The following is a 9,721-nucleotide window of genomic DNA, read 5'->3' as shown; positions in this document are numbered from 1 at the left end:
TGTGAAGCATACACTGTTACTGAGTGATTTCCTTGTCGCAGAATTCGGATCTTATTTGTTGCAACACGAGTTGCATCGTGTTCACCATACATAGATCGAAACTCTGCCAAAAAAGCTTCTAAATTGTCCAATATTGGATTTCGTTGTTCAAGAAAAGACGAAAACCATGATAATGCAGAACCAGAAAGTAGAGTGCCAATAAACCTGACTTGTGATCCGGGAGTTGGATAGCTTTGCGGTTGAAGTTCAATTGCCAATTGTACTTGATGGATGAACCCTCGAAACTTAGATCTCGTACTATCAAATTTCTCGGGTAAGGCAATTTTTGGTTCTCTAGTGCTTACAGGGTGTTGTACAATTGGAGAAGGAACGTAATTTGTTGTAGATGTTGAAGCAGCTCCGATCATCTCTATATCCCCACTTTCTGCTATTCTTGTTCTTTCATGTGTTGGTAAATTGAGTTGATGCATCGCAAGCATTAACTCCCTCATTTGCTCTTGCATTTGTGCCATTGCACTCTTCATTTCAACAAGCTCTGCCATAATGACACTAAGAAAAATTTGTTTGATACTGCTCAAGACAAAAGAAAAAAAAGACTTGATAACAAAGAAGATACTAAGAACAATATCAGTTTAGAAGTGGGTAATCCGTAAACTTCTAATACGCTTATGTCTTGTCAAGAGAAAGGGGTAATCCACTCTCACTGAAGAAAAACAAAGCTCTGATATTGTAAGTGTACTCTTGTCAATCTGTTAAGGACAAAGACTCGATGAGGGAAAATATACAAATAAGCTATCTCGATATAATAAGTCAAAATATAAACAAGTAGGTATATTAAAAGGAAACTGGAATGGCTATTGCCACAAGACAAGAAACTAAAGACTCTTGAACCTGGACTAGAAGCAAGAAAGGAGTTGACAAGAGTGAAGAAGCCTTAACTCTCGTCTCTATATATACTATCTAACTAGGGGCTACGTGGCGACGTTCTATAGGACCTCCAATATGTGTTGACTTTGTAGGATACATGCCTTGACTTACAAGGCAAGTTTTTCTACATGTGGGCCACATAGTTAGCTTGATCTTCAAGCTAACAACATGTGTGGCACATGGCCAACTTGTTGACTACGTTTCTAATCCAAAAAGTCAATTAAAGACACCTATGAAGTCAAAGCAGCGTCTAGGAAGTTTCTAGGAAGCTTTTATATTAAATATTATAGAATTAACTTACTTTTATTTACTTTTACTTACTTCTACCTATTTCTATATGTAATTATTAGCTTACATGATTATGGCCGTGACACATATTTAGTTTTCTTTACTAAATGTATGCTATGTCTTTTAGCAAATTTTTTATCTAAGAAACATGTTAAGGCTCCTGAATCTAACAAGGTAGAAGCTTTGTGAGGTTTAGTTTCTAAAATAACATTTATTGTAAAACAAAGAGAGGATTTTGAAGAGCGAATAAGACCTCTACTAGGTATTGCACAAGTCGCACGGTTCCTATTGTAGTTGGACAAACTCATTTTTTGACATACTATCTTCTTTGATAGCCATTCTCTTCATTTTATGGTTGCATTACTTCTTTGGGTAATGTTGAGTAGTGTGCTTAGGTTCTCTACAATATAAGCACAATCTTTCGTGATGACGATGAGTCTTTTCTTACTTAGTAAGAGGTTTGAAACATACCACATCAATTTACATATTTTCTACTTCTAAATGTATGTGTTGAAGAGATGTTGGTGTTGCCATTGAATTATAGTAATGTTGAGGTTCACTTATACGGTTTTCGAATCGAAATTCAAAAAGATGATTGTCGCACTTCACAACAAAGTCAATTGCTTGATTCAATGTTTGAAGATCTTGTAAGTTGAGTATTAATTTTTTTACCTCATATTATAATTTGTAGAGAAATTGGCTAACAAATGCAACATCATTTCACTTGATATCAGTTGCAAGTTGTCAAAATTGTGAAGCATACAATGTTATTGATCGATTGTCTTATTACAAAATACAAATCTTGTTGGTTGCAACACAAATTGCATCATGTTCTCCATACATAGATCAAAACTCTACCAAAAAAGCCTCTAGATTATGCAATATTAGATTTTTCATTCAAAAAAAGATGAAAACTATGATAATATCAATCTCAAGTTGTACTTGATTGATAAATCTTCTAAACTTTGATCTGGTACCATCAAACTTCTCAAGTAGGATAATTCTTGGTTCTCTAATACTAGAAGGGTGTTCCACCATAGGAGAAGGGACCTGATTTGATGCAGATGTTGAAGCAACTTCAATCATTTCTATATCTTTACTTCCTGCAAATCTTGTTACTTTTTATAGTGATAAATTAAATTGATGCATTGCAAGCATTAACTCCCTCAATTGCTCTTACATTTGTACCATTGCACTCTCCATTTTAGCAAATTTTGCCATGATAATACTTAGAAAAGAGAAGATATTTAATATCGCTCAAGATAAATAGAAGAGAGGACTTGAGAACAAAAAAAATACTAAAAATAATATCAGTTTAGAAAAAGGTAATCTGCAACTTCTAATATGCTTACGTCTTATCAAGAAAAAGAAGTAATCTACTTTTAATCAAGATTAGACAAAGCTTTGATATTGTAAGTGTACTCTTGTCAATCTGTCAAGGACAAGAACTTGATAAAAACAAATAAACCAGTGAGACTTTTTTTTAAAGAAAGATGACAAAATAGAAATCACTAAATATGTATATTAAGAAACAGGAATGGCTATTGTCAAAAGGCAAGAAAACTAAAAACCCTTGAAACTAGACTAGAAGCAAGAAAGAAGTTGACAAGAGTAAAGAAGGCTTCACTCTTGCCTCTATATATACTATCTACCTAAGAGCTATGTGGCAACGTTCTATAGGACCTCCAAAAACATGTTGACTTTGCACAACACATATCTTAACTTGCAAGGCAAGTTTTCTATGTGGGCGCCACATAGTGAGCTTGTTCCGCCAGCTACCAACATATGTGGCACATGGTTAACTTGTTGACCAAGTTTCTAATCTATCAATCAAATATAAATACATGTAAAGTCAAAGCAGCATCTATGAAGCTTCTAAGAAGCTTCTCTATAAGATATTATAAAATTAATCTACTTTTATCTACTTCTACTTATTCATATCACCTAGATAATAATTAGAATTAATATATGTCCGTGACAATGGCTCATATGCCATGCATTTAAATTATTTTTTTTTGTTATTTATATATAAACAAACGGTAGCACTTATTGGTTCAAAATTGAAGTCATAATCATGGTCCATGGACATTGGTGGTAAGACATTCAATTGCTTATTGCCTTCACTATGCACAAAAGGCATTGACTACTCAAATGATTGTTATCTAGATAGCTCTAAGCAATGTCGTTATTACACTACACCAAAGGGAGTCTACAAGTTTAGTAGTTACGAGTACTATCTATTTTGAATGCCAACAACTTTATTAGGCTCATTTCATGGTCGTTTGCCCATTCACATTTTAACAAAAATCTTCATGATGCTACATATCAATACACATACAAATGCAATGAGACAAATAAGATTAATTGTCTATTTTTGTTATAGACATCCATATTTATTCTAATAATTACTTAAATAATATTAGTAGGTAAAATAGATAAAATAGAAGTCTTTTTGTTTACTTATCTTGAGAAATATTAAGTTGCCTATTTGTATTATTGTGACTCAAAGTGAAGATCCAAATATTGAGTGTTATATTGCAAGGCAAATCTAAATCTTATTCAATTTTATCAAGTATTGTTGCCATTGCGAGCAACTCTATAACAAATAGTATGTGAGACATTGGTAAAACATCTTTGATAAAACATCCAAAGATAAGTATCTATTATTAATCCAATTGATCGTTTAATAATGTATATAGTGACTTGTTACACTATGATAATCTATTTTTCAATTTTGGATTCACATAGGTGTTGCTGGAATCAAATAATGATATATTTTTTTGTGATTATGATAATGGGTAGGTTGGATTAATAACTATTGGGGTCAATTTAACCTTCTCATATATATATATATATATATATACAAATAATTATAATTATTAAATTATCTTTAAAATATATATTATTAATATAACATAATACTAAAAATATTATTTTTATTAGTAATTATTATAACAAACATTCAATACTACTAATTTAATTATATAATAAATAATATATTATTAGATGATAATTTTAAACTTAATCTTATTAATAAAGTGGAACTATACTAATATAAATAATTATTTAATATAATATATATTTTTTAATTAATTAATTCATTGATTTAAGGATATTACAATCTAAATTTAGATTGTAAATATCTTTTAAGAGTTTCAATTCTATTTTCCACATAGCAATCGATACCACCTAACAACTAGAAGCTAAAACAGGAACCATCAAAACACCAAATGCACACATCCCTCTTTCTTTTTGGTACTGAACTAAAGTAACAGTTTGTCTCCTAATAACACAACATGACAAAGAAACATTGTTTGGACAAATTCAATAACACAGTCACCTCCAAATAGGCACCTTGAAGGGGGGAGGGGGATCTAAATACACAAAATTCATAGCTAAGTTTGCATTGTTCAAATGATTCCCCTACAAACTCCTAAGAAAGGGGGGGAGAGAGAATGAGAGCCCCACAACAACGAGCTCCCTCATGCTCAACGGCGTTGTTTTCCATAACCGAGTGCAGCATGTGGTGGCTATGAAATCCAGCCCCACGAGCCCCAAATTTAGAGAGCAGGGGAGCCTACGGCCGCGCAGACATGGCACGGAGAAGTGGGGGATTCCCAGGTTCTGGAAGGCTCCACGATTTTACTGTACAAATGAAGAGAGGAAACAGAGGAAGAAGAGAGTGGAGAGGAGAGTGATGCCGCGGTGCAGGTAAAATCGGACTCCGTCTCTGCAGCCCGGATTGAAGGCACTTCTCACTCACTCACTTCTCACTCACTCACTCGGAGAAAAGGGAGGGGGAGGGGCGAGAGATCACTACTACCAGGGAGGGGGTTCGGGACTCCTCCACGGAGAGTGCGGATTGGATTCCAGGTCCTCCTCGGCGGCGAGGAATCCTTCTTGCGCTTGTTCTTTTTCATCCCCCTCGCCCTTTTAATCTCCCCTATTCTTCCTCCTTGTCCTCCTCCTGGTTATCGTCGTCTTCCTTACTTGCTGAGCAGTCGTGGGTCCCTCTTGTATTGGTTGTGAGTGTTGGGAGTGCCCTGCAGCAATGCTGCGATTGGTGGCGGTGGGGAAATACCGAGCCGGGCGTCGTGAGGGTTAAGTGTTTGGTGGTGGTGGTGGTGAAGAAGGAGGGGGAGAGGGAGAAGAGTCTCGTCTTGAGATTTTGGGGGTCTTTGGGACTGTGTCTACGACGTGGGTTTTCGCCTGGTGCAGCGGAAGAGGTGGGAGGAGTGTCGATGACGGAGCTGATTGCGCCGTGGCGATGACCCGGGGTGAGAGTTCGAGCATACCTGTTTTGTTCTTTTCTTTCCTTTTGTTCTCTTGATATGTGGCCATGAAATTCTTCGCTTCGGCTCCGTTGGAGGTGTTGAGGAGGGAATCTAGGAGAGTTTGGGAGATTTGTTTACTGGCTTGGGTGTTGGACTGTGTGGCGGGGAGGAGTGTTTCCCCGTCGTTAGTACTTTTGGTTGCTGGGATTGTGGAGAGGATGCTGATGTTTCGCGGGCACAGGATTCGTCGTGCCGTGGAATTCTATCAGTCGTGTAGCTGACAGAAGGGGCGCTTTAGCCTATGGATTAGTTCCTGAGGGGGTTTCTTATGCGGCTAATGGCTAGAAGGTGCTCCGCAATCTTTGTGAATGTCTGTACGAGCTTTTGGTATTGCGCGGATATGTTTGTGTTAGGTGTATAGAATGTCATTTTTAGCTTTAATTATAGGATTAGGGACATTATCGATTTTAGATGCAGTGAACGAGCCCTTGCAGTCTGGGTAGAAAACAACAATCTTTTTGAAAAGATGAAAGTCGAAAGAGTTTCTCTTAAAATATCAAGGAGCTCTTGATGCGGAAATTAGGACAGTTGTTGGGTTGATTGGTTGTTAACTTTAGACTTCAGACAGTTGCAAGGAACGACTTCAGTGGCGGAAGTTTAGAATGTATTAAACCTTCTTTTTCGTCTGTTGTTCATTTCATGCTCCGTGCGGGTTTATATTTCTATGCTTTAACTTACCTTGCAGTTTTGTTTTACACACCACATCTGCAGCGTGCGAAAGTGGTTGAGATCGTGACATTTCAATTTTCGTGTGTGGATTTACTGGTCTTGACCTAAGTTGACGGATGAGATACCAGGTATAAATTAGGGTTTTTTTACACGTTGTAACGACTCTTTTTTGTTCTTACAAGGTAAATTTGACAAGTAATGGGAACACAGATACATCTACATATTCCGTGTTTTTGTTGGCGCATCCTTGTTTCAATTATTATCATAACTCTGTAATATATAAAAGAACATATTATGAAAAACGTTTGCATAAACTCCAAGAACGTGTAGTCCTGCAATATGCGGCAGCGGATAGCCTCTCTGCTGTGTATAAGCTAAATTACTCGAGTTAGGCACTTTTGGTGCCAACCTTGAAACGAGGAAGTCGGGTCGCGTGGCCAGAAGATCGCCAAAAAAGTTTTAGTTTTAACGTGTCCGTTTGGTTTTACAGGATTAGAAAGAAAGTGGTTTCTAGACGTAGGTTCTTCTGATTTCATCTTTTTCTTTTCGGTACGGTTTGTGTGTATGTGTTTGACGTTTGTTACAGCATCATTCACCTTATCTTAAAACGTGGGGCTGGTTCCATGTTGAGGGAGCTTCAGTGAAACTCATCGAAGTTTTTTTTAGTCTGATGTGAATTGGTATTTGCAGTGAAGAGCGTCTTGTGAAAGGCTGTTTTATCCAACAATTGCGCTCCTGTATATTTTGGCGAATTGGGAGGTTTTGCTTCTTTACAAATTTCGAGTTGGCTCCGATTCTCCCAGGTGCAGACATCTGTTTTACATCTATTGCTGATCTACACCCAGTGCCTGATTTTTGAAGCTGGTTGTGGGTATCCAAAAGCCATGGCTCAGTACGGTCGGAAACCGGATACAGAGGAGACAAATTGTCAGGTTCCCGAAGGTCCCGTAAGATGCACCAACAACTGTGGGTTTTTCGGCAGTGCTGTAACTATGGGAATGTGTTCGAAATGCTACAGGGACTTTGTGTTGTCGCAGTCCAGAACATCGTCTGCGAAAATTGCCGGGGCATCTCCACCTGTGTATGAAACACAAGAACCCGTAGCTGACAGGGCCCAGATCCAGAACTCTTGTCTGTCAAGTACACAGCCCGAAGCTGCTGGTGCTTCTTCTGGCGCCTCTGCCTCGGGGCAGGATCCGTCCCGGTCAAGGCCTAACCGCTGCTTCTCCTGCAAGAAACGATTGGGTCTCACGGGCTTTGAGTGCCGATGTGGCAATTTATTTTGTTCTGCACATCGATATTCTGACAAACACAGTTGCACTTTTGACTACAAGTTGGCTGGACGTGATTCAATATCGAAGGCCAATCCTGTGGTGAAAGCTGACAAGATAAATAAGATCTAATGAGATGGAGGAAGCAGTGAGTTGATGAAGAGCAGCCACGGAACCATTGGTTCTTTCAGTGGATCTTCTTAGTAGAATCTAAACAGGTGAAGTAACGCGTCACTGTTTCGGAAATTGGCGTATAAGCATGTTATGATGTTTGCATACCCAGAAGGTAGAATTTCGGTGATTGCCTTGTATAACATGAGCAATTACATGCTTTTGATCTCTTCTTTTGGCTAAGTTATTATTTCGGCCTAGGAGTTACGTTTCTTAGATGTTACCCCCGCAGTGTCATCACATGGGGATACAAGGTTTGACAGAGTATTCAGTTGTATTGTGGCATCATACAAATGTCCAAGCTTGTAAATAAGTAGTAAGTTAACACTGCTAACTTTGTTTCTGTACAGTTTGTGGTAAGTTCGCTGTTCACTTCCTCTTTGGGCATAATACGCTTGTTTTATGTATGTATATATGTAAAGATTTTGTGCAAAAAATCTTTTAAAATAATTAAAATACTTTGATTATATAATTATATATAGATGTATCTTTGCAAAAAATTATGGTTATGTAAAATAAATTAAAAAAGGAATATGTGATAATTGTAACTACTTCTTCCAAAGTCCATTTATGAACTTGTTTCAGAAGGTTTTTAGATCAGATTTTGCAGCATTAATAGATATACTCTTACGACCAACAACTCTATAATAGCTTGGCAGTGTGTATGTAGAGCTATATGTAGAGCTATATACAATTGGTTATAAATGAATAGAAAGGTTTAAAGATTACTTTTTATGTCTTGTAATGATTACTTTAGACAATTGTTAATAGTTATTGCATATGTAAGTTTTGTTCATTCATTAATAGAATGAAAAAGTAGTTTTGCTATTAATATATAGATTTAAAAAGTTAATTATTTCTAAAAATATCATGTTTGTCGTCTTGTTTCAATAACTCAACTTGGAAGTCTTCCAAAAATCAAATGAGGATTATTACAGAGGCCTTAACACAAAGCAATATTTTCCAGTAACATAATAATACATCAGATTTTGAGTTTGGAATACATTAACTTATAGATAGGCAAGAATACAAATACTTATACAAACTTCAAGAATCTTAAAGTTCTTATCTTAAATTTAATAAATACAATGTAATTTATAGTTACTAATAACTACATCTATAATAAATATAAATTATTGTTTAAATTATAAAAATTCAACTTCAAATACAAAAACTTTAGAATAAAAATAGTTTGGCATTTTTTATTTTTATACTTATACCAAGTTTTATATGTTGGATTCAAAATCTATCTCTTTCTCTCTCAATATATGCACATTTAATTAATTACTTTCACTTGTAATATATATATATATATATATATATATATTTCTCTCTTTATATATATAGATTTTTGTGAATGTGGATAAAAGCAACATTTTTTTATTAAATTTTCAAATCATGTCCACCTACATTTTTTATTGAAAATTGTTATTATCATTGATTACATATTATTCACAAAGTATACCTCTCACAAAGTATCATAGATGTAAATAAAATGATTTTACTTTGTAATACTTCACAATGGTTACATTATTCCATCCACATGTACAAGTTGTTATAACAAAAAATAACAATAAAATGTTTACAAAACCATGTTATAATATCTTTGAGTTAGAATAAAATTTTAAACATGATATGCTAGTATTTGTTGGAATAATTAAATATTTATTTTAACATAAAAATATTTATTATAATTAGCTTCTACCAAATCTACATTGTTAGTAAAGAAAGAAAGCTCAAACTATCAAAAATCTTGATTTATTTTAATCACTTCTACTCAATAAATAACAAATTTAATAATTGGCATTTTTTTGGCAAGATTCAACATTGGATTTTAGAAATTAAAGCAAAAAAATTGTAATTGTGTTTATAATAGAGATTTACTTCATGATTGGAATTCTTAAAAAGCTTAAATTCAACACAATATAGTCTAATTTTTATAAAGATTAAACATCTAGAGGTTCAAAAGAAAATACCAACAAAAAGACTTAGACACATAAACAACAATATTTTATTATTATTTAACAATGTCAAATATGAGAAATCATTTATCTTATAATT

The 9,721-nt window shown here is 35.0% G+C and overlaps 1 protein-coding gene across 2 annotated transcripts; it reads left to right on the top strand.

Annotated features, from left to right (window-relative positions):
* The first annotated feature begins 5,384 nt into the window (after positions 1–5,384).
* On the top strand, positions 5,385–8,007 carry LOC112284021 (zinc finger A20 and AN1 domain-containing stress-associated protein 8). 2 transcript variants are annotated; one of them, XM_024523485.3, is made up of 2 exons: positions 5,385–5,492; positions 7,022–8,007. In XM_024523485.3, the coding sequence occupies exon 2, from the start codon at positions 7,103–7,105 to the stop codon at positions 7,619–7,621; it is 519 nt and encodes a 172-aa protein (XP_024379253.1). In that variant the 5' UTR covers positions 5,385–5,492; positions 7,022–7,102; the 3' UTR covers positions 7,622–8,007. The 2 variants fall into 2 exon arrangements, with proteins under 2 accessions (XP_024379253.1, XP_024379250.1); XM_024523482.3 differs by having other exon boundaries at positions 6,909–8,007.
* The last annotated feature ends 1,714 nt before the right edge of the window (positions 8,008–9,721 follow it).

The sequence above is a fragment of the Physcomitrium patens genome, chromosome 6 (assembly GCF_059467195.1).
Source record: "Physcomitrium patens ecotype Gransden chromosome 6, ASM5946719v1, whole genome shotgun sequence".
Taxonomy (NCBI): Eukaryota; Viridiplantae; Streptophyta; class Bryopsida; order Funariales; family Funariaceae; genus Physcomitrium; species Physcomitrium patens.
This window is presented reverse-complemented; position numbering and strand designations above follow the sequence as displayed.

Bases quoted from the DNA above. Each gene is read 5' to 3' on its own strand.
- LOC112284021 (XM_024523485.3), top strand. From the start codon at position 7,103: ATGGCTCAGTACGGTCGGAAACCGGATACAGAGGAGACAAATTGTCAG.